General features: G+C 38.7%; 1 protein-coding gene across 2 annotated transcripts in view; it reads left to right on the top strand.

The window, feature by feature from the left end:
- The first annotated feature begins 2,081 nt into the window (after positions 1-2,081).
- COL24A1 (collagen type XXIV alpha 1 chain) overlaps positions 2,082-25,808 on the top strand; it is a 345,626-nt gene continuing 321,899 nt past the window's right edge. Inside the window, exons 1-3 of one of the 2 annotated variants that reach the window (XM_074266340.1) lie at positions 2,082-2,256; positions 2,689-2,825; positions 19,842-19,906. In XM_074266340.1, the coding sequence (XP_074122441.1) occupies positions 2,245-2,256; positions 2,689-2,825; positions 19,842-19,906 (214 nt within the window). In that variant the 5' untranslated portion in view covers positions 2,082-2,244. Of the gene's footprint in view, positions 2,257-2,688; positions 2,826-19,841; positions 19,907-25,808 lie in introns of those variants that run through there. The other variant, XM_074266341.1, reaches the window with a different exon arrangement.

Genomic DNA, 25,808 nt, shown 5'->3' on the forward strand with positions numbered 1-25,808 from the left:
CCCAAATTTTAGGGGGCCCTTACATCCCAGTTCCATTTAACCACTCAACAATAAGATTAGCTTTTTACAAAGGAATGTTTACTTTAAAGATATATCAAGAACAAATATTCCCTCCCAACACTTAGGGAGCACAGACTTTCCCTTGCCTCATCTCAGGCTCTGGGGAGAGGGACAAAGCTGTTAGCTCAATTCAAACACTACATAGTATGGTCCCACCAAGTTCCAAAGCCCCTCTGGATTTGAATTCCCAGAACCCTGGCTTCTCTGGGCTTCCCAGAGGGAGCAATAGCAACATCTGTCCAGAAATCCTAACTCCAAAGTCTCCATAGCTTGAACTCCAGAAGTGAAAAGAACATATGAAATAAACCAAAACTTCTAACCTGATTCTAGATTCCATAGGGCCTAAGAGGAAAGAGAAAGGATAATCCCTTCTCCAAATGCAACTCAGTGTGACAACCTAAACATCATGTGAACAAGAGTTTTATATCCTGGATGCTGGCAGAAATTGAGACTTTCCCAGTCTGGCCATTTTAAAGATGCAGTTAGCTCTGGCTGTGCAGCCAGTGAAAAGAGTCTGTTCCCAAACACAGGGTAGGAGAACACAAGATGACTTCTCCTAGAAGCATATCCTGTTGTCTCCCACATTGGCGCTTTCATCCAGTACCAGCCTTTTCCTTTTGTAGATGAGGAAACCTAGAGAGATGAAATAATTTAGCAAAAGTCACACAGCAATAAACAGCAGAGCAAGAATTTGAAACCAAGTAATTAGATTTAAAATCTTTCACCAAATTGACTGACCCAAAATTCAATGTTCTTGCCACTAAAAGATTGTTGACAAGGAAAGGAATGGAAAACATAAACTGAATGAGGGATATTTTAGAATTAAAAAGAAGTAAAAAGAAAATGGAAAGTGGGCAAAGAGTACAATGCTTCCCATCTTCCCAGCAAAGAGAAATCTTCAGTCTTGTGACCTATTGTGATAAGTGCATGTGTAAGGAAAAATGGAGAAATTGTTGTAAAATGTCTAATTATATTGAGGGGCCATTAGTGTTCCCAAATTTAAGGAGAAACAAACAATGAAAAAATGTGTGGTAGCCGGTAGTTGAAGAGGCATCAGGAATATATTGTTTGCTTTTTTTTTTTTTTTTAAGTATTTGATTTAAAAGGGATTCTGATGATTTTATTCAAACTAGAGTTAGTTTTTTTTTTTTTTTTTTTCGTTCTTTCCCCCAGGTTTTAAAGCAAATTACCTCTCACATAAGGATAGGGATTAGACTCATAAAAGAAGCTACTTCTTTTAACAATGCAGATCCATACTTTTTCTGACACTTAGAACCATAGATGGATTAAGTGACTTGACCAGAATCACACAGCTATTATATGTCAGATGGGGATCTTGAATCCAGAACTTTCTGGCTCCCAGGAAAGCTCCTAATCCGTTATACCACATAGTAAACATTTCCTAAATGTTTGTTAAATCGGGTTGAATTCTTCTGCCGGGACGTATTATGTACTATGTATTATGTATCACATATTATGTGCCAGTACCGGAACATACTGGTGTGATTATATATGTTTCAATGTTGTATCCCTGGTTACCCGTCCCATCATAAACTCGCTTTGGAGGCAGAATTGTTTTCTCTTTTGCCATTGAATTCCCAACTCTTGGTCCAGATCATTGCATGCAGTAGGTGCTTAATAAATGCTTATTACGCTGGATTGGATGGGGGTGGTTTTAGGCAAATGGCTTCTCTCGGCCTCAGTTTCCTGGTTTGTTCAAAGGGGAGTCCCCTAACGGCCCTAAATGCCTGATATTCAGGAGGACGGAAGGAAAAGGAAGGAAGCAGATGGGTCCCGAGCAGCTCACTCCCCTGCCAGTGCAGCCTAGCGGGCTTTGGCGAGAGCGGCGCAGCTCCAGCCCGCCGGGGCAGGCGCAGACAGGGCAGCCCCCAAAGCGGCGTCCGTCCGCGCCGGCTCGGGGGCTGCGCTTTGCTCTGCGGTGGGGGTGGAGAAGGTTGACGGGTGGAAGGGAAGGGGGGTGAGGGGGAGGTGTGCTCTGTGTTTGGTGATGTCATTGCCAGTCCGCGAGCGGTGAAATTTAACACCGGCCGGATTTGCTCCGCGGAGTTGGCGGCTCTCCTCCCCAAAGAGAAGCAGCCGGCCGGGGCGGCACTCGGCGCTGAAAGCCTCCTCCTCGCAGTTGCCACCGGCCCCCTTCCACCGACTTGATTGCCGGGGTGGCGTATGTGTGTGTATGTATGTGCGCTGGTTCCTTCCCCAGATCCAAGGACTTCCCCCACCCCCAGGCTCCTTCCCTCCCCTCTTCCCTCCTCCTCAGCCCAGCGCAGAGAGCTCCTCTGGAGTCGCGGAGTCGCCTTTGAACCGCAAGTGAACTCCAGGGCTTGCTTGGTGGCGTGCGGCGCTCGCTATTGATGCTGCCGGCTGCTTTCCCTCTGCCGGGACAGTGAGCTCGCCCTCTGCTCCCTTAGCCACCGGCCCTGGGGACACCCATTTCCCCGGGGCTGTCAACCAGCGTGAAGCTTTCCCTGCTCCCTCTTTTGCTCCGACAGGGGGGGTCCGTTTTTCCCTCGGCTAGCTGTTATAAAGTTTGTTTTGGTTTGTTCCAAGCATCCTTATTTTTTCTTGTGATTCTTCCCCCCCTCCCCCGCCCCCTCCTTTCATGGACAGTACCTGCATCTCCAGCACTGTGGAGTTGGCTTCTGTTTTCGGTTAGCACTTCGCTGCTTGGACAGATGCAGACAAATGCATTTAGGAGCCCACAGGACAAGGCGTGGAAAGGTCTTCTCCACGGTGATCACCGTCACGTAAGTAGCTACGCCCGCCCCGGGAGGCGTGGGGCAGGAGGGCAGGAGGGCAAGCCAGCAGGCACCCAGCCGCGCGGCAGAGCTCTCGCTGTGCGCCTGGAGGCGGTCTGCGCTCCGGTTCCCAGTCGCTTCTTGGCGTGGGAGCCGGAGGGCAGCTGTGGCGTTCACCTTGTCTTTTTAATTTGTAAAATAGCATGTTTGAAAACGAGTGCCCTGCCAGAGGCTATCTCAGGCAGTTTATGGTAAAATCATCATTTGAGCCGGAGGAAAAGGGAACTGCTTCTGGTCCCCTTCAGAGAGATGTTCCAGGCTCCTGTGAGCTTGCCTACTTCCCTCTTCTTGCTCTTCCCCCCCGCCCCAATCTCCCCTCCTTCTTGCGCTCTCTCCCTTCCCTTATTCCTCTCCTCTTTCTCTCTTCTCTTTCCTCAGTCCCTTCTCTTCCTTTTATTTTCCTTTCTCCGGTCTTCTCTTCCTTTTTTATACTCTTCCTCGGAAATTTTTCATCTCTCTCTCTCTCTCTCTCTCTCTCTCTCTCTCTCTCTCTCTCTCTCTCTCTCTCTCTCTCTCTCTCTCTCTCTCTCTCTCTCTCTCTCTCTCTCTCTCTCTCTCTCTCTCTCTCTCTCTCTCTCTCTCTCTCTCCCCCTCCCTCCCTCTTCCCCTCCCTCCCTTCTTCCCTTCTTCTCGTTCATTCCTATCTTCTTTCTTATCTCTCTACTCCCTCCCTACCCCTTTCTCCTCCGTGCGTCTGCCTGCTGCTTTGTGCTTCTGTCTCGCTCTTTGGATTAACTGAACGGCCAATTTCGGGGCCCGGGTTTCCAAATCCTTTGTAGAAAGGGACTGAGGAGGAAGGGAACGAGGACCCTGAGAAAGTCTGAATCACGCTGCTTTGGAGTTTAAGGTGTCATCTAGCATCTGCTTTTACAGACTGGGGCAAAGGGGACTCACCTTCCGTCACCACCAACTTGCTCAGTTCTTGCGCTTACGCTGTCATTTGGGACTTGGGAGCGGGAGAAGCGGGGCGGGGTAGGGGGGAAGGGAGGAAGGAGGGCGGAGCTCTGTGCCCGGTGAAAATTGAAGGGGCCTGATGGAGCTGAATTAGTGTGGCTCCCCCGGGTTGGCTTTTTTTTTTTTTTTTTTTTTTTGAGTGTTTGCTGCCTCTCGCCCCATATTCAAACCTCCTTGGACGCAAAGGAGAGTGGGTAGATCGGATACTTCTAAGTTCTCCTCTGAAAGGGGTTTCTTCTGCATTCTGAGTGTTGCAAATCAGTTTGTCTCTAACTTGGAAGTAGAGAGGGGATCCTGAATACTGTGATGGGCCGTAGCAACAAAGACGTAGCCCCTGCCTTAGTTTAACCGGAAGGGATGGGGGCAGACTAGTCCATGCTAGTCTAGCTGACTCTCCAGGGGTTACGAAGCTGTCAGAACCGAGGTTGAAGGTTATGAGTAAATTTAAAAATGTCGCTCTCTCATGAGAGCAGCGTAGCTTTGTGCAAACTTGTTCTTCACCCCTGGTGTGGAATAAAATGGACTGGAGTGGAGGGTGGTGGTGGGGATCTATAACCTTCCCTTTCTTAGATTTCTTATACTTTATAATATTAGATTTCTTATATTTATTCTTCAAATTTGTTCCTAATTACAAAACCTTTGGGAGAGAAAGATTTTATTTTTCTCCCTCCCACAGCCTGATTCAGTCAAGTCTTTGATGGGGAAAAAGTGAAGAAAGAAAAATGGACATGGAAATGAGTGGTTTATGGGGTCATGGGATTTAGGGGAGGAAGAACAACTACTTTCAGGAATTAATTTCCTCGAAAAATGGTTGTTTAAGATATGGGCTGCCTATTAGTGTGTAGTCAGATTTGACAACTTCCAGCTGGAAGTGATCAGGACATAGTCTATATCAAAGATAGCCTTTTCAGGTATTGCTCCGTGGAGGATTTCTTGAAGACAGAGAGTTTTGTTGTTGTTGTTGTTTTATATAATAGCTGTTTATTTCCAAAACACATGCAAAGATAGTTTTCAATAGTCACCTTTGCAAAACCTCAAGACTGGGAGTTTCTAGTTATGTTTCTAGAACTCTAGCCTCTACCTTGGCTCGAGGAAGCTAAGTGGTCTAATGGATAGATTCTTGGGCCTACACCAGAGTTCAGTCATTTATTAGCTGTGTGACCCTGGGCAAGCCACTTAACCTCTGTCTGCCTCAGTTTCCTCAACCATAAAATGAGTATAATAATAACTCCTAGGGTTGTTGTGAGTATCAAATGAGATAATATTTGTAAAGCTTTTCTTGACACAGAACCTGTCACATGAAAAATGTTTTTTCTGTCTCTTCCTTCATAGTACCTGCTATCTAGTAACAACTTAATATAGTTTTTTTCCCTTAAATAACAGCATCTTCCCCCACACACCTCAATAATATCTTATTTTTTCCAAATTCACAAAAAGATAGATTTCAACATTGAATTTTGTAAGATTTTGTGTTCCAGATTTTTCTCTGTCCCTCTCTTACCTCTCCCTTCTCCAAGACAGCAAGCAATTTAATATGGATTAAATATGTGCAATAAAGATAGTATTACTGAATTGAAACGAATAGTTCCATTCACTTTTCTGGGCCTCAGTTTCTTCCTCTTTAAAATTAGGGGTCATACTAGATGATTTCTGATGCCTTTTCTAGGTCTAGATTGATGACATAATTTAAAGTTTGTACAGCACTTTATATGTATGTGTGTGTGTGTACATACATATATCTATATCTACATCTCTATCTATGTCTATATCTATATCTATATATCATTTGATTCTTACTAGAATCCTGCAAGATGACTATTATCCCCATTTTACAGATCACAAATAAGCCTATTGGCTTGAAGTAATACTCAAGTTTAGAAACTTGTGAAATATGGAATGGGGGCAGGGCCAAATATGCATATGAATCCTGTACTCCATTTTCTTAAGACTCTGGTTAGCTTCTATGTACCTGACCCTTCTGATGATAGAATGGATGTTTTTCCAGCTCTTTGGCTATTCCATCTGTACTTGGGCATCTATGGAAGCTGCAGAAGGGCTCAAGAAAATGGCCAAGGACCCTCCTCTTTCATGCTTGCCCCGAAATTAGGGCAGACCCAGAGGAGTTTTTCTGGGTATAAAGGGAAGTTTGTTTGACCTTTTCATTTCCCCAGTATCTTTGAATTTTGTTGTTTGGCCATTTTTTTTTCAGTCATGTCTGGCTCTTAATAACTTCATTTCTTGGCAAAGATACTGGAATTAGCAAAGATTAAGAATTTCTTCAGTTAATTTTACAGATGAGGAAACTGAGGCAAAAAGGATTAAATGACAGTGTCATTTAATGTGAGATAGGAAATGTCTGAGGCTAGATTTGAGCTTATGAAGATAAGTTTTCCTGATTCCATGCTCAATACTCTGTCCACTCTACCACCTTTGAATTATATTGCAGTTATTTAAGCAGCCTAGACTCCTCCTCTTTCCCCTCTTCTTTCTTTTATTTTCTTTTCCCTTTTCTCTTTCAATTTCTCCTTCTCTCCTTCCCCTGGCTTCCTCTCATCTTCTCCTCTTCTTTTCTTCCCCCTCACTACCCCTTACCTCCTTGGGCACCCTGAAGCTACTTGCTGCTTAATATTGCTTTCTTAGATGTGAGCAACTTCACGGATTAAAGCCATTCCTTCTGCTCCTGGTCTCTTCTTGTCTGGTATTCACTCCCCTTCCAGACTCTCAGAGAAAAGGCCTTGCATAAATTCCTGGGCAGTTTGGGGTTTGTAAATTGGGTCCAGATGATTGGGGGGAGGGACAAGGAGGAGGAGAGACAAAATGATTTGAAAGGAGAACATCGGAGCAAAATTACAATACTTTACAAAGTAGGGAGAAACTTTACTGGGAAATTCTATGGGGAGGAAGTCCAGGTTTTGGGAAGTACAGTGATTTATTTGCATAATTTATGAAGAGACCCATTCTGCTTCAGCTGAAGGAGAGGGGGGGAAAAAAAAACATAAACTCTCAAACTCATTTTCATGTTACAAAGCACAAGAAAGAATGAGCAGTAAATAGCACTAGAGAGACAGGATAAGTGATTGTTATATAATATTAACAATCCTCCCCACCCACCAGTTTTTGCCCTGGTTAATTAACTTTAACCTGAGAATTAAACATGGGAAGGAAAGTCAGTTTCCTTGAAGAAATGGAAGTTAGATGGAAAGTCAAACCCAAAGGGCTAGAAGCTGGAAACACCCTGGAGAAGCTTAGGAGAAACAGTTGATGCTAAAGGCAAACCAGGCTCCTTCCTGAAAACTATGGAGTTTTCATTTACCTTGGTGCTTTTGTATGATGTCCTTGGGAGGAGGCAGACAAGCTTCCTTTCATCCCAAACCTGAACCCAGGAATCCAGAAATCATTTGGAGGCAACTGATTTCGAGATCCCCCTTTTAAAGTCATATTATATTTTCTGTGACTGCTTTTCAATTATCTCCCAAGTGTGGAAGTCTGTAAAATTAGCAAAAGGGAAACAGTACAGCTAAAAAGTCTTAAGGGAACCTTAGATCTTAAACTAGAAAGGATTTAGTCTAAACTCTCAAATTGCAGCCATAAAAAGCATAATACTGTCTGGCACACAGTATGCACTATATAAATGTTAGTTATTGTTGTTATTATCACTTGTTCAAGGTCACAGGGTTACTAAGTGCCAGAGATCCTATGACTTGGGAGCAGCTAGGTGGTACAGTGGATGGAGCGCCAAGAATCAGACATTTCATCGCTATGCTTAAACTCTGTTTGCCCCTGTTTCCCCAACTGTAAAATAACAGGAAAAATAAAAAAAGAATGGCAAACCACTCCAGTATCTTTGTTAAGAAAACTACAAATGGGGTTACTAAGAATTGAGTATGACTGAAAAGACTGAAAAACAACAACCTGTGCTTCTAGGATTAATGTTTTTTCCACTGTATGTCACTGCTCTGAAGTCTTCAACTTACTAAACCAATGGGATACCATGAGGGAGAGTCTACTCGGCTCAGTCTCCTGTTAATTAAAGGGTATCGATGACAAAAGATAGAACGTTTTGTTTCGAAGACAGGATCCATTTCCTAGCTGACACCCATTTCTATTTCTTAAAATGACTTTGTGGTCTTGGTAGTCTAAATATATGTTTACAGCAAAACAGTACAAGAGGAAATATAGTTATTTATTTAAATGTAGGATTCTGCTCTGGTATGGGAGAAATAGAATAAGAGGAGGTTTTATTTATAGTAAGATTTAGGACTTACCTGAAGGCACAGGATTCAAAATAAATGTATATTTAGAAGCCTTTTCTTGCTCAAGCATCTAACTAAAAGAAGGGAGAGGATAACCTCATTTTCATGAGTCTGACTTCTGTTATCAGTTGTTCAATCGTTTTTTCAATCACGTCCAACTCTTCGGGACTCCATTGGTGGTCTTCTTGGTAAAGTTACTGGACTAGGTTGTCATTTCCTTTGTCAGCTTATTTTATAGAAGAGGAACTGAGGCAAATAGAATTAAGTGACTTGTCCACACAGTTAGTATCTGAGAACAGATTTGAACTGAGGAAGATGAATCTTCCTGATCCAGGCATAATTGCCCCTTCTATTGTCAGAGGATAAAGAAAAAAATAATTATTATTTCAAGTGAAAAAAGCAATAAAAGGAAGAAAAAAACAGAAAGTTATCATTTAATAGAAAGAACACATATACCTTTGTAGGCCTGTTTCCTCATCTGCAAAATGGGATAAGCCTAGATGGCCCTTTGATCCCTGACTCTTTTAGCTTTTCATCTATATATTGATGATCCCTAGTCACTTCAATTTCCTGAACCTCAGATACTAAAAGGGGGTCCAATAGATGGCCTCCAAGGTCCCTTTCAGTTTTTAATCCATTATCCTAAATTATTTACTCAGTCTGGGTCTCAGTTCCCTCATTTGTAAACTAAGGGAGTCAGATTGAATGGCCTGCAAGATCTTTTCCAAACTCTATCAATACTAGATTGATTCAGAAGACCTGACTATGAGTTTTAGTTCTGCCTTTTCCTAGTGATGTAATCTTATGCAAATGACCTCTTTCTGGGCCTCAGTTTCCTTATGGGCTAAATTAAGAGGTTAGGGATGATGTATAAAGACCTCTGCAGCTCCTATATCTCTGGGTCTGCCACAGGTGGTAAAGAGGAAAACTTAGATTGTGGTCATCAAATATTTTGGCATGAAAATTCATTAGGATTAGAGCTGTTGAGCCACAAGGGACCTCAGAGGACATGTAGACTAATCTTCCCACCTTTTCCATGCAAGAAAACTGTCTTGAATAAAGTCACTTAGTGAGTAAGAATTGGGATTTGAACTCAGCTCCCTTGACTTCAGAACCAGAGGTATTTCTCAGATAGCACATTTTTAGGTTATTATGAGAACTGCAATTGCTTTGAGTGATATCTACAATAGGCACATTTATACATGGCCCTTTAAAGGTTAACTTTTTCCTTCCAGCAACCCCCGAGATTGATAGTCCAAATGTTATTATTCCCATTTTCAAGATGAGAAATAAAAGTCAGAGAAATGAAATGATGTACCAATAATTACATCTCTAATAAGTGTCAAGAGCAAGATTTGAATCCATGTCTTCTAACTTCTAAGTCAAGAGTTCTTTCCAACAGACCCTGTTACCTTACACATTTGTTTTTTAGATTAGTTCATTCTAATAACTTGACTGGAGTAGCGAGGTAATGTATAGAATGACTGGAGTCAGAAAGAATTCTTCCTGAATTCAAATCCAGCTTCAGACCTTTCCTATATGTGTGATCCTGAGTCAGTCACTTGACTTTTTTTGCTTCAGTGTCCACATCTGTGAAACTGAAGAATAAAATGTCAAACCACTCCAGTATCTTTGCCAAGAAAACCCCAAATAGGGTCATGAAGAGTCAGATATGACTGAATGACCAATCACTTGATTTCACTCTATTCAATTAAAAGAAGAAAAAAGAAAGAGAAAAAATACACATTTCTAGGTCTCAGTTTCTTAATCTATAAAATAAGAAAATTGGACTAGTTGGATCTCAGAAGTCATCTTATCTTCCCTTTTACAGAGGAGGTTAAGTGGAAACTGGGTAAATTGCTTTAAAAGAAGGTCATTCCCTTTCTTAAATGCACACAAAATGCTAAATTTCATAGTTTCCCTCAGAATAAATAAAAGCAATGAACATTGTCATTATCAATAACTTGACTTTATTTATTTATTTTTGCTGGGGCAATTGGGGTTAAGTGACTCCACCAGGTCCCATAGCTAGGAAGTGTTAATTGCCTGATTGCAGATTTGAACTCAGGTCCTCCTGACTTCAGGGCTGGTGCTCTATCTATTGTGCCACCTCGCTGCCCCACCATCAATAACTTGAAGCAGAAAAAAAGAAGCATAGGGTCCCATGGGCAGCATTTTCAGTTAGAAAATCTGGGGGTTCCTTGGGTCAAACTAGTGGAGAGAAAAGTGAAAAGGTCTGGATGCTGTCCAAGAAGCTGCTCCTGAAATAAAAATTATTGGGTCAGATATGACTCAACAACCAATCACTTGATTTCACTTGATTCTATTAAAAAAAAAGAAAGAGGAAAAAAACCTAAACATTCTTACATATAATAGAAAACCTTTCTAGGCCTTAGTTTCCTTGTCTATAAAATAAGAGTGAGAAGTTAGAGGCCTTCTGTTTCTAGTCTGGGGTCCTAAATATGGTCTGAGGTCTCTAGTCCCCCACAATCCTCTTATTTTTATCTGATGCATTACTGTGAATGTTATCAAACTTGGAATTGTTATTCCAGGACCCAGTTCTCCAGGATATATATTGAAAGAACCAACCTTATCTTGCTTCCCACTACAATAAGGCTTGTGGGATTGCCAGGTTTGGTTTTGAAGGAAATTCCAAAGTTTAGAATGTTAGGGACCATCACATCAATTACCTGGTAGCCTGTTGCTTTGTAAACACCCACTCAAGAGGCTGAAGCAATCTGGGCTCTGTCTTGTCTCTTAGTTACTTGTCTCTCAAAATCAGTGCTGTAGGCCATATTCTTTATTTTTATTAAAATTTCCCTTATTCTCTAAGCAACTCTTTTCAGCGGGTCTGATTTCTTTTAGGTTCTGTGTTAACTTTTTACTTGGTTTAGGTCACTTTGGGATTCTAGATCCCCCAGAAACATGATAAGAAATAAGTTGTTTTCCTAGCCTCATTGAGAAGTTAAGGGGGAAAAAAATTCCTTCTGAGTTCTGCAGTTAGACACTTTGTTACAGGAAATTAAATACATGAGCAAAAGGTTCAAAGTGATTAATCTGAGGTTATATGACATAGTTTAATGGAAATAATGTACAGTAAAGCTCAAAATTTTTCACAGATTCCATTATTGTGTCACATCATGTTTCCTGTCTCTGTGGTGATCAATTTCTGCTTGCAACTTTGTCATTTTCCATTAACAGCAAAGAATTAACAGTCATTCTATAAATGCAGAATTTTAGGGCTTTAGTGGGAATGGATACCTTGGAGAGCATTAGGATAATAAGATTGAAAGCTGCAAGGGATGCATATGCACATGATGAAATAACTCCTAGGTGTACATTTGGGGTTTGGGACTCTGAATAATGAATATAATGAATTCCTGAGTGAAGAAAATCCCTTTCAAAATGGATCACTTTCTTGTAACATATAATCTTAAAGATTTTTTCAGACACTGAAAGGTTGTTATTTGCCCATGTTCCCAAAAGCCAATATGTATCAGTGATACTAGTCTTCCTAGTTCTAAGGCTAGCTCTCAATCTATTTAAGCTATACTATCTGTGTGTGGGGGAGGGGCTCCAAAGGAGACACAATAGAAATTTTAAGCCTTTTCTCTCCACCTTTTTCCAAGGAAGATACTCATTCCTATCAGGAGGGAAAGCAGAAGGTTAGGGTCAGAGGCTATCACTGCTCTCTGCAAAAGGAAAAAGGCTGCTCTCTTAAATATTGCTTATTGAGAAGATATGATAGAGTTTGAGCTAACATTTTGTCATTTTGGTGGAAGGACCACCTCAAACTCTACATCTCAGATTTCCCTACCTAATTCCAGTTCCACATGTGGCAAATAGCAAAGAAATCTATTTATCCAAATCATAGCAAAGTAGAAATCCAAGAAAGTATACATAGGAGAATAGTTATCAGGTAAGACAGAGTGAAGACATTCAGCTCAACCTGAGTCCTGCAGACCAAAGGGATTGGAGACATGATGGACATAGGCAGTGCCTTTCAAAACTTCCCAGGGATTTTCCTTCAGCTACCTAAAGTATGATTGGTCTCCCATCTTGTCTCTTGAAGTTGGAAGACATGAAAACCTAAAATACCTGAAGCAACTCTGATTGAAGAAAACTTGAAGGTGGATGAGTCCCCATTGGGACCCATCTTGAGCTCTTTTGAAGAGGTATTTTACAGGAACTTTCTTTGGAGAGTCCCAAAAAAGGACTCCCAAGATCTGAACAACTTGTCTCTCATTAACTCCACCCAACCTCTCACTCAGGTCCAGGCATTCATCTCTACCAATAAGTAGAGTCCTGTACCAATGAACTTTGGAAGAGGTGGCATAAATCTGTTTGCATTCTATAGTTCTATAACTTATTTACTGATTGGTTTTATTATGTACATATATGTATTTGCATATACACATATGTATATATACATGATACATTTCTCTGTATATGTATGAGTGTGTGTGTGTGTGTGTGTGTGTGTGTGTGTGTGTATACAAGTACTACAAGTCACTTAATCTCTGAGTACTTCAGAGACTTTTCTCTAAGTTGCTGAGAAGGTGCTGGGCTGCATTGGGGAGCCTCAGCAAGTTATATGTTAGTCAACAAACAATTATCGTGTTCAGTCATTGTTAATGCTGTCTGACTCTTTATAACTCTACTTTGGTGGGGTTTTTTGTTTTTTGTTTTTGTTAAAGATACTGGAGTGCTATGTGCCATTTTCTTCTCCAGATCATTTTACAGATGAGGCAAAGAATTAAGGGACTTGACCAGGGCTACATATCCATCAAATGTCTGAGGCTAGATTTGAATTCAGGAAGAGGTGTCTTCTCAACACCATTGTTGGGACGTGAACCAAGTATACTGATTCCTAGTTCTGAGTTCTTTCTCCAATATTCCAGAAACATGTGAGGTAGATAAGGATTCCTTGTACAGAATTCAGTATAGCATCTGTCTTTGGCCTCTTGCTTAAATTTTTTTCCCCATTGGTTAAATTTGACTACTTGACATCAGCCAAAGGAAGAGAGGGAAAGAAAGTGTACGTCAGCCATATGTCTATTCCCCTCCATTAGTCATGGAGTTTGGTACAGAAGTACACTTACATAAGGTATAGCCTAACAGATTTGTCATAATCTCCTGGGATCACCTGGATAAGGCAAGAGAAAAAGATATTTGACAAGTTTAGGTTTTCTTGCCTGGAACCATGAATGAACTTGTCAGTATGTCTAGGGCAAGCTCATTTTTTTCCTGAGGTCATTGGTGGGGGAGGTGCTGAGCCCATCAAATGCATTTGGCAGGTGTTTTTTTGCCCTCATGTACGCAGATGGATGTTTAGTGAGTTGACTTTTCTCATCTGTCAACTCATACAAGTGATTAAGGTTCCAGCCTAGGCCAGAGGTACCTGGGGCAGGTGCTATTTCTCTCCCCTTCTCATATTCTGCTAAGGCAGCATGATTCCGATGAGTTATCCCCTGGTGATGGTAATGCTGGGCTTCTTGCCAGTCTGGGTGATCTATAGTACCATTTTAATGCATGAAAATACAGAGAAGGAAGAAGACAGTTGGCTAACACTTAAGACTCAGGGCCATACTGGGATTCACCAGTCTAGCTAGGATAAGTACTATAGGATTCATTCTAGATTAGCCAAAGATCATCCCAAACAAATAGATCCCAAACAAATGGGTACCGAATATTCACATCATAACTCTAGATGCTGAAAGCTACATACAGCTTTCCTTAGGATAGTAGAAAAGAAAAGGAAAAAAAAAGTCAAACACTTTTTATTTATAATTTGGAGTATACTATTATATAAGAAGGAACAGCTAGATGGTGCCATAGTGGATAGAGTACAAGGCCTGGAATCAGGAAGCCTCATCTTCCTAAATTCAAATCTGGCAACAGACACTTTCTAGCTGTGTGATCCTGGGCAAGTCACTTAATCCTGTTTGCTTCAGTTTCTTCCCCTGGAAAATGAACTGGAAAAGGAAATGACAAACCACTTTAGTATCTTTGCCAAGAAAACCTCAAATGGGATCATTAAAAAGTCAAATATGACTGAAATGACTCAACAGCGATGATATAAGGATACATTAGATGAATATATCATAAAATAATCCATATTGCATACAAAGACAGTGATTAAAACTATGAAATATGTCACATCTCTAGATAAAGAATAATCTAAATGGGTTTCATGTTTGTGGTTTTCTTTTATATTAAAAGTCTTATTAAACTCCATGTTATAATTTTGCTGTTGTTTTCATGAAAACAATTCAAGGTTGACCAGTATTTGAATTGTGGGATGTCTAGATGGCTCAAGTCTTGAGGTTTTGAAACTCATCATTAAGCCCAGTATCACAATTATGACTTATAATAGGGCCCTGGTCCAAAATGTTTTTATTTTGGCAACTGTACCTTGATTGCCTAACTAATGAATGAGTCACTCTCAAAATGAATAAGAATTGTGCTTACTCCTTGATTTATCTAGTCTTATCCCACTAAGTCAGACATTTTAAAGAGGTCAACACTATGATAAAAAGGGAGAATATCAGAGGGTCAGTAAGAATGTTGGTTTTGGCATGAAATTCAGATCCTGCTCCTGATACATTAATAACTAGAAGGCCCTGGAAAAGTCCATATCACCTCAGGTGAATTCCCATGACTGCTTTGCTAAGTTAGATGAGTTGTGATCTGTGTGATCTTTGGAAGCTCTTTCCATCTTTTTTCCTGCCCTTCCTTAAGTTATCACGTATATCCCTTTAAATATTGTTCTGAATTTATTTTCTTATTCAGATAGGTGTTGCATTCTCACTTCACCTTCTAAGTAGAATGAAAATTCCTTGGAACTCAGTTTTTGTCTTTGTATCCTGAGGAGACAATTCTGTGTTTCACTCACTGTAGGTGTTTAATAAAAGTTTGTTTATTTGCATTAATGCAATTTCTCAGCCTTTGAAATTATTTTCACCTTTTTATTTGTCCCTTTCTCTGGAGGAAGAATTCTCAAACTTTTGATCTTAGGACCCCCTTATAACTCTTAAAAATTATTGAGAATTTACAAATGTTTTATTTATGATTTTATTTTATGTTTTATGATATTTCTTAATTAAAACTGATAATTTCATTCTGTTTATCCATTTGTTTAAAAATAACAGTAATAAACTCATTTCATATTATATAAGTAATATATTTTTATGAAAAATAAGTGTTTTCCTAAATAAAACATTCAGTGAGAAAAATAGCATTATTTTCCATAGTTTTGTAAATTTTTTAATGTTTGGTATAATAGAAGGCAGTGGTTTCTCCTATTTGTTTCTGCATTCAATTGTTGCAATATGTTGTTTTGGTTGGAGTATGTGAAGAAAATCTGGCTTTACACTTATGTAGTTAGAAAAAAGAAGTTTTTCAGTAGATAAATAACATTAATATTATTATGAAAATAAGTTTTTAACATGTGTATCCCTGAAAGTATGTGAAATCCCCCAGGATTACAAAGATCACAATCAAGGTGAAAAATATGCTACTGATATAAATGAGATAGAGAGTAGGAAATGTACCAAGAATTTTTTCCCCAACATACCAGGGGCTCAATTAATGCTATGAATTGATCCATTGTTTTAGTAAAATGGTTGGCGATATTTGCAAACGAATCCATTTTTTGTTAGGGTGAGTTAGTTATCTCCTTATAAGAATAAAAATGCTTCAAGTTCCAGTCTATTTCAAGAGAGATCTCAGTCCTAGCTCAGATGTGAGACATCCATTCTTATCCTCACTGGGTATTTTCCATTCTATCATTGTCACTCATTCCCTGTCTCCCTCCCCCTAATTTTTGACATAAAAACTAATCAAATCAACATTATCATACTGTTTCAATCAGTGTCCTTGGGACTTTCTAAACCAAACCAGCTTCCCTTAATCACTTCTCTTTGTGTGCTGTTTTTGGCTACTAAAATATATTCTCCTTGAGGGCAGTTACCCCTAGTATCACCTCACTTGGCATTTGCATTTCCAGCACTTTTCATATTGCTTATCACATAGTAAACCCTTAATAGTTAATTTTTTAAAAAATCATTCAATGATAGAGGGACACTGAGTTTATTAATGCACAGTATTATAGATTTATTCCTGCTAATGTAGAGATATTTTCTAATTTTGTCTAAGATTGACCATCTCTCGTCTCTCCACAAAGTCCCCATTAGATTTCCATTCAATTCTGTTGTGAGAGAAGCATTTTCTTATCAGAAGACTCCATAAACTGACATAGAAAAAAAAATGATGGTGAAGACATTAACTAATTAATAATAAGAAAACTGCTCAATTCTGACTTAAAAATAAAAACCTTAATGTCCAACCCTAAAACTCATTATTCTAATATGAGTAGTTCAGAAGTCTAATCTGTACAAAAAGCATTGACTTTCCCCTAAGAATTCAACAAGCATCTATTGAGTATCTACACATGGTAGGAATTTTGCTAGGTGTTGGGATTACAAAACAAAGAACTCAAACTCCCTGTCATTGAGGAGCATTTATTTTATTTGGAGATAAAATGTACACAAAAAAGATAAAATACCTCAAAACTAAATACAGAGTAATTGGGAAGGACTAACTATTTAATGAGAGAGAGAGAGAGAGAGAGAGAGAGAGAGAGAGAGAGAGAGAGAGAGAGAGAGAGAGAAGAAGAGAAACAGAGACAGACAGAGAGACACAAAGACAGAGAGTCAGATAGAGGCAGTGACAGAGGCACACAGAGAAACAGACAGAAAGAGGGAGAAAAACAAAGAGACAGAGAGAGGTGGGGGAGATGAGAAATAAGGCCTTAGAAGCACAAAGGGAGTCCAGTACAGCTTCTGTAAATGCCTGGAGGCTGGGGATGGAATGTTTTGTATTTGTTGTTAAATGACTTTTCATGACCCATTTGGGAGTTTTCTTGGAGTAGTTTTCCATTTCCTTCTGCAAATCATTTTAGATATGAGAAACTGAGGCAAACAGGGTTAAGTGACTAAGGATCCCACAGTTAGTAAATGTCTGAAATCAAATTTGAATTTAGGTCTTACTGATTCCAGGCCTGGTGTTCTAGCTACTATACCTACCATCTATCTGCCTTAATGTTTTGTATGGAGAAGTGCAAATAGATAAATTTGACTATAGAGAATGCAATATTGGAAGAAGGTGTCAGAGAAGAACTTGCATTTTTTTCCCCCAAATCCAGATGGAACCATGGAAGCTTTTTGAGCAAGAACCAAGATGACAATTAAATTATTTTATGATTTTACAAAGTGGAATCACCATAGTCAAAAGACATATTGCATAGTCACTAAAGTTATTTATGCAAATTTGCATATCATTTGGTTTACATTAATCACTGTTTACTCACAAAAACACAAAATCTCTAGTTAGAAGGTATCTTGGGAGTCATCTAGGCCATAGAAGAAAGAAGTAATACTTTCTAGTAATAATCTAGCATTTTCTTGAATACTACTGATGGTGGAGAATTCCATTTTTGCAGCCTTCCAATTGTTCAAAAAGTCCTTCCTATATTCTTCTAATTTCTGCCTTTCTCCATCTTTTAGTGATTGATCTTTAGTGATTTTAGTGATTGATCTAATCTCTCTTCCCATGATGATCTTTCAAATATTCAAAAATAACTATATCTTCTCCAAGCTAAGAATCTTCAGTTCTTTCAATTGGTCTTCATATGACATGGTTTTTGTGTTCCCTCATCTTCCTGTCTGCCTCATTTGGAGTGTGTTATTAAAGTATGTATCCATACTGAAAACATATTCCAGGTGGGTTGACTGAAGTACAGTATGGCAATAGATGATAGTGTCATCTTTCACAAGAGACCCTTCTCTTCAACCTTTCTTTAGTACCCTCCATCTATCTCAATTACTTTTGCTATAATTTGCATTTGAGAAGCAACTTTGCACAGTGGATAAAGAATGTGTCTTATACCTGGTTCATATTCCTACCCTGACATATCAGTTATATGACCTTAAACAAATCACTCGCTCTCTGGTTACTAAGCAACTCTCTAAGGTAAGGATTAACAAACTGGCCCATGGACCAAACTGAGCCCTCCATCTGTTTTCATATGGTCCATGTATATGTAAAAAATATTCTTAACTCTTGGGCCGTATGAAAATAGTCAGTGGACTGGATTTGACCCTTGGTTTGCTGACCTTCTGAGGTTATAAATAGCCCAGCAAGTAGCAGTCTTTATAAGGAGTTTCCTCTCTTGAATCACTATACTAATAGTGACATACTATTCATTAATTCCTCTAGGGAATCACTATTTTAATAGTGATACACTAATCACTAATTCCTCTAGTGAATACTAATAGTGATACACTATTCACTAATTCCTTGAGAGAATACTAATAGTGATACACTAATTCCTCTAGGGAATACTAATAGTGACACACTAATCACTAATATCTCTAAGAGATATTACTGATACAGTAAGTACTAATTCCTTTAGGGAATACTAACAGTGATACACTAATTCCTCTAGTGAATATTAATAGTGATATACTAGTCACTATTTCCTCTAGGTAATCCTAATAGTCATACACTAATCACTAATACTTCTGGGGAATCACTAAACTAATACTAATTAAATCATAAGACTTGTTCTAATCAAACCAAATATACTTATATATGTATTGTTGTCCCAGAGAGAATGTAAGCTCCTTGAGGCCAAGGAATGATGAGATAATAATTGTAAAGTGTTTGTGAATTGTAACTGGTAACTATTATTATTATCTATTATTTTTGCCTTTGGATTACCTGAACCATTATAGGGTTAATACTTGAGAAGTGTTTGTGGACTCAGTTCCCCACTGCAGTCTTTTATGTTTCTAGGCCCATGATTGTGATTAATGGATTCCTTAATTTAGACATTATTTTTATGTGGTTTTTAATTTTTTGACAAGTCTTTATTTGTATTAAGAATTAATACACTTCTGTCTAGTTATCCTGTTGTTTTAACTTAATATTTTAGATAAAGTGCATGTCTTTACATTTATGCCTTTTATATTTAATTTCATTGCCTCTGGCCTATTGTTCCAACTTTCCAAGGTCTTTATGGATCCCGAGTTTAGCCATCTGGCTTACTGTCATTCTCTCCCTGCTTTGTAGTTGTTTGGTGTTAATTTGTTAATGTTGTTGTTGTTAATGAAAGTCACTAGATGTTTCAGTGGCCAGAGTGCTGGACTTCAGTCAAGAAGACCTGAATTCAAATTCTGTTTCAGGCACTTACTAGATATGTGACTCTAGAAATCATACTTCTCTCTATCTTAGTTTCTTCATCTGAAAAATGGTAACAAAAGTACGATGAGATTCAAGTGGAATAATATGTAGAGCACTCTGTAAACTTGGGATACAAATGCTACTATTATTATTACTATTATTATAAGGGCTGTTAAGTGGCATTCTGGATAGAGTACCAGGTCTGAAGTAACTCAGGAGGCCCTGAGTTCAAATTCATATTCAGTTACTTATTAGCTGTGAAAGTGACCCTGTTTGCCTAAGGTTTTGCCTCTTCTGTAAAATGAGAAGGAAATGGCAAGCCACTCCATTATCTTTGGATAATGAAACTCCCCAAAATGGGATCACAGTGTCAGACAAGATTAAACTACTGGCCAATATTATCATTATTAAAGGGCCCATTTCCTTCCAATTTCTGAATTAAAAATTTGAATGTTAAAAATGTAAATATTTGACCAAAAAAGAGTAATTTTTCCTTTTCCTTTTTCTTTTTCAGGAAAGCCCTGCTCCTTTTTCTTACACTATGTGTCCTAGCAGGTACTGGACAAATCCCAGCCCAAGGTGAGAAGGTTTCCTACTTTCTGGGTTGGGTCTTGGTTCTGGGTTGGCTGCCAAAGTGTACAAGCACATGACTTTTGGGGCCCTCACGGCCTAAAATGCCGCTGTGCAGAAACTAACAATGAACACTTCCACAGAGTACAATGTGAATGTGAGGGTAAAGTAACTAAATTTGGGGGAGAAAGTGACCTTTTCTGAGTTACTCAGATGTTCCGTCTGAGAAATTGCTTACATTTTTAAACAAACGCCCCATAAAAGAGAATACTCATATAGTGAAAAAGCTCTGATTGTGACCTCACAGCCTGTGGGCGTTCTTGGGGGTGGCCTCCTGGGACCCAGTTACCTTTGCACTTCTGGAGACAACACTGGCATATAAGAAATGTTCAGTCTGGATCTGCATCATTAAAATTTACATACTAGTGGGTTTGGGGTTTTCCTTATTTCAGATGCAGATGTTGCTTAGAAAAGAGTTCAGTATTTCTGGTTTCTATGTTTGTTTGTGCCCTCTGGGTTGTTGCAGTCCTGGGGTGGGGGAGGGGAGGGGTTAAGAAGGGAGAGAATTCTATGGGAATTGCAGAAATGAGAATAACAGGCTGGCATAACTACTTCCCTTGCTACCCTATTAATTGATCTTTCAGAAGTCACAGAAGTAGGGGATCACAGACTAAGAGATGGAAGGGACCTTAGAGGATGTCAAGTCTAGTCCCTTTATTTTATAGATGGGGAAATTAAGGCCCAGGAAAGTTAAAAAAGCAACATTATGCTTTATCAAACATATTTTCTTTTGTGTGTGACTGAAAAATTTGCCTGAAAATATCTAACTTTAGTGAGGTAACTGTTTGTCCTTCATTCTGGAAGAGGACCGTGATTTCAGGGAGATGATGCTGTGACATGCAAGTGAATTGGATTGAAGTGAAGAATGGCTGGGCAAAATCACCAGCCTCATTTTCTCCACCAGAGCCTTGTAGGTCAATGACAAGATATAGAACAGGATACCTAGAGATGGAAGTAGATGCAAAGGGAAATTTTGGCCTTTTTAAGCTAAGATCTTTAACAGGTCTCTGATTGTGGCAACACCCATTCAGTGATGAGAAATGAAGCAAAAAATGGCCTCTTTTATCTGGTAAAAAAAAAAAAAATCAATCTACAAGGGAAAACCTTCGAGGTTTCTGCTCAAAACAAAAACAATGGCTATTTATCTTCATTTTGAGCCAATCAGGGTCAAAAAATCAAATGAGGTTTGGCCTGAGATCCATCGTTGGCCAATCAATGAGAGCCGGAATGATTTGGTTTTTAAGACCTGGTCCTTAAGAAAGACATTTAACTGAGAAATTGCAAGATAGAACTCTGAGCTTGGAGTTAGAAAGGCTTGAGTTTGAATCCCACCTCAAGCACATAGTCGCTATGTGATTCTAGGCAGATCAATTGACCTCTTTTAGACTTTGCTTCCTTATTTTTAATATAATAGCACACATCATACAAAATTGTTGTAAAGATTACATGAGGTAATATATACCATATACATATATGTAATATGCATATATGAAATATTAAAATAAAGCCCTTTTACATCATACACCATGAAGGTGTATGGGAATGTGAGATGTTATTTTATTTATATATATGTATATATACACATATATACATATATTAATATGTTTATATTTTATTTTATGTTTATTTTATATTCTGTATACAATGGAATAAGTAATTTCCATGACATACTACCTGATCTTCTCTCCATGGCTGGGCATCCAAAAGGGGAAAAAAAAAACTATTTGAAGAGCAAGAAAGAACAGAATCTATATTATTTTATGTTACTCAGCTTTGTTACTTTATTCATTTTCAAAATACAATTTATGATAAGACAGTGGTCAAGGAGCTTGAGGTTCTTTTGGTGTTAACAGCCTCTTGTATTAAATGTTACATATAAAATTTAATTATGTTTTTTTTAGCACACAGAGAATTGTTTTCTTATCTCATAGATGTTAGTCCTATTGAAATAAAGACATGAGATAATGAATTTTTAAGATGTTTTGCTGAGGCTTTTGTTTATGCTGCTATTATTTCCTCATGACCTCTCCTCTTCCCAGAAGTCTTCTCTGCAGCAGAGAAGTACAGTTATGCCAAATAAGTCAGCTGTTATCCAGGGCTCAAGCCTGGTGTTTGCATACAACTCTCCACATTGGTAGAGACGTGTACCTTGTACATTGATCATGTCTGACACTTGATATTTTGCTCTTCATTGGTTGTCCATCACCTCTAATAGTCCTCTGATGTTACAATCGGCATTGTATTGATCTGAATTCTTAAATCTTCCATTTTTTTTCTTTATTTCCCTGGGATCATCATGTTCCTGCTTTCTTTGCTCTCTATCATTTCATATAATCCTTCCCAAGGAGGAAGATTTTAGGGAGAGATTTTTCATTTCATTTCATTGATTCATTATCATTTCTGACCTTTTATCATTCCAATGTCTTGAAGTCATGCTCTTAATCCACTTTCAAATACCAGAGATTTAGAAGCAGCACACCTATCATCCCCCTACAAATACCAGAGATTTAGAGCAGTGGCTGAACTGGGAATCAGGAAGACCTGAATTCAAATCTTGCTTCAGACACTTATTTGCTACACTAATCATTCAATCTCTTTGAGGTTCTTTTTCCTCATAATGTAAAATGGTGGTAAGGTAAGAGCAGAGAGAAATCACTACATCTTGTGGCAGTCATTTCTCTGTCTGAGCAGTTTTCCCTATTAAGAATTAAACCTAACTGCTTTTTTTCTGTTTATACAATCTTCATCCTATCCCCTGTGACCAAACCCAACAGATCAAATCCATCTTCCACACAATTCTCTTATCTCAAACAGTTGAACATTTTCTCTTGGTCCTGATTTCACTATTTCTCCAAGAAGGAAAGCAATCCCTCCTATTTTAAGACATGGTACTATTTGGAAATGAATCTGTATATTGAAAGCTTATTCAGATTTTAGGGAATGTGAAGTTTAAGTATATTACTTCATTTTAAAGTCTCAAAAGGCATTGGTCTTTCTTGCAGACAGTACATAATGGTTTTTGTTGTTAAATATCACTGGGTTATTTAAAAGATCTCCTGTGCCCTGTAGATTTTGGAATCCTATATAAAGAATATTGCTTTCCAGGAACGGATATGTCTGTGGCTTTTTTTCACACATACACACACACACATATATATATATATATATATATATATATATTTAAGCATATAGACCAGAACCCCAAGCTCTGGGCTTATATAGTCTAGGTTCAAACTTCTCTCATTTTGCCTCCAAGTAAGCAGACTCTTTTCTAGGTTTCTATTAATGTGCATAAAAGAGTCTCAAGTTCCTAAATGCAGGCAATACACATTTATTAAGCACTATGTGTCACATCCTGTTCTAAGTTCTGGTAGTATAAATATAAGGAAAAATCCCTTGCCTCCAAGGAGCTTGCATTTCAATAAGGTAAGACAACACAAAAAAGTAGAACTAGAAAGTGTGATTGAGAATGAAGATTTCTTTTCAGGATCATAAAGCATCAGAAGGACAGCCAGGAGAGGGATGAAGCATAGCTGATCCCAGAATGGAGGCTCCTAGAAGGAACGCACCAATGGGAGGAGGGAAATGGCATGGCAGAGGGATGTTCCAGAGTAAGGAAGTTCCAAAGCACTGAAGGAAGTTCTATGATGAAAAGGCAACTAAGTCATGGTGGATAATGGCTAGAATATGGAGGTCTAGATCTGAAGACAGAAGACCTGGTTCAGATTCTGCATTCAACACTGAATAACTGATCTGGGGAAGTCAAGAATAGCCTTTTAGTCTAACCTAGTTATTCTGGATTTGTGAATGTGTGTGTCTTGGTGTAAGGTCTCCCTAGCTTGTCCAGGTTGGAGGGTTAGTAGCCATTCAAGGCCCTAACCCAATCACTAATTATCATGGGAGCTTTTACCTGTCCTATTTCTGACTTGGCTGGTTAGGCAGTCAGGTGGCCTTCTCTACTCTCAGAAATTCATCACATTGATGCTGAACTTAGTGTTCAGAATTCAGAACTCTTTCATTCTCAACCTCTCTGGTAGCAGGAATGTTTACCACTATACAAAGGCTCACTCATACTTTCTGAACAAAAATCTTCACCACAAATTATCTGGTGAGTGGTTATCTAGCCTCTTCTCAAATACCTCCTATGAGATGAAAACGCCTTTCTCTTAAGACATCTCATTCCTCTGTAGAATAACTCTCATTTTTAGGACAGTGCCCTGAGGTCAGGAAAACTTGGATTCAAATCTGGCCCCAGAAACTTCTTAGCTGTGTACCCTAAGCAAGTTACTTAGCCCTGTTGCCTCAGTTTCTCCTATATAAAATGATCTGGAGAAGGAACTGGAAAACCACTTCAGTATTTTAGCCAAGAATATCTTAAATAGGGTCATGAGAAGTCAAATTTGATTTAAATGAAACAACAACAAAATTTTAAGGGGGTTTGCTTTTATATCAAGTCTAACTTTCCTCTTTGCACTTTGACCCATTGTTCCTAGCAGTGGCTTCTAAGACCACAAGGTGGCATAGTGGATAAGATGATGGGCCTAGAATCAAGAAGACCTAAGTTCAAATTCAGCTTTAGATACTTCTTACTAGCTGCGTGACCCTGAGCCAATCATTTAACTTCTTTAAATTCATTTTCCTTATCTCAAAATTGAGGGGAGATAGAGTCAAGGACCCTTAAGATACTTCCACTTTCAAATCTAAAATACTATGATGGTTATGTCTTCTGAGATTTCTTTTTAGGTTTAATCCTCACAGTTCCTTCAACCAATAATCTTATGGCATAGACCTGAGGCCCTTCTTCCTCTTGATTTGTCTTTTTTTCTGAACACTCTCTTGTATCAACCACAAGACCATTGATTCACAGATTTTCTTTATCCTTAATTCCTAGATACTCTCATAAAGTAGACACTAAACTCAAATGAGATAGTATCTAAAGAGCTTCATAAGGCTCAGAGCATGACACATATTTGTTATTTTTCTAGCAGACTTTTTTTTTACTTAAACAGATGCAAGATAGAGTATGTGTGTGTGTGTGTGTGTGTGTGTGTGTGTGTGTGTGTGTGTCCTTAAAGAACAGACTATTCTTTACAAGAGGAAATTCTTTGAGTTCATATTGCTTTAAGTAGCTAAGAATAACAAAGAAGAAAGCAGAAACCCAGATTTCTGCCTTCAGTCACCCACACTTTTGAGATAAGGTGAAAGAAAGAATTGCCCCCTTATATAATTGTTGTCAACAGTCTAGATGGGAAGAGTTTTAAATAATTCCCCCACTATTCCTCTCCTGCTCACTACTGCCACTGCTACTGCCACAACCACTACCACTATTATCACCATCATTACCATTACCACAACCACCTCCATCACTATCATCATAACCATCTCCCCACAACCACCATTACTGCCACGGACATTATTTACTCTTGTTCTCAGAAAAACAGGCAAATACACACAGAGGAAAAAATAGTTTTTAGGAAGAGATTTTGAAATGGTAATTAATAAAATAAAAATAGCTGGCATGTATACTTCACATCATGCTACCTCATGGCTTAAAATGTTTTATATGTAATATGTTATTTGTAAACATGTTGAGGCAGATAAATCTATTTATTTATTTTTACCCCTAGTACCTAAACATAGTAGGAACTTAATATTTGATGAATTTTAAAAATGAGGAAACTGGCTTAAATGAGAGGCTAAATTCTATAGCCAATGCCAGTGTTAGATCTGAGAATTAAACTTGGGTACTCTTGTCCAACACTCTCTCCATTATATCATGCTTTGTCTATGTTATTAGAAAGGAGGGATGATATTTCCCTTTTGCTTTTCAGGTCCCATTTACAAAATACAA

The sequence above is a fragment of the Sminthopsis crassicaudata genome, chromosome 4 (assembly GCF_048593235.1).
Source record: "Sminthopsis crassicaudata isolate SCR6 chromosome 4, ASM4859323v1, whole genome shotgun sequence".
In the NCBI taxonomy this organism is placed as follows: domain Eukaryota; kingdom Metazoa; phylum Chordata; class Mammalia; order Dasyuromorphia; family Dasyuridae; genus Sminthopsis; species Sminthopsis crassicaudata.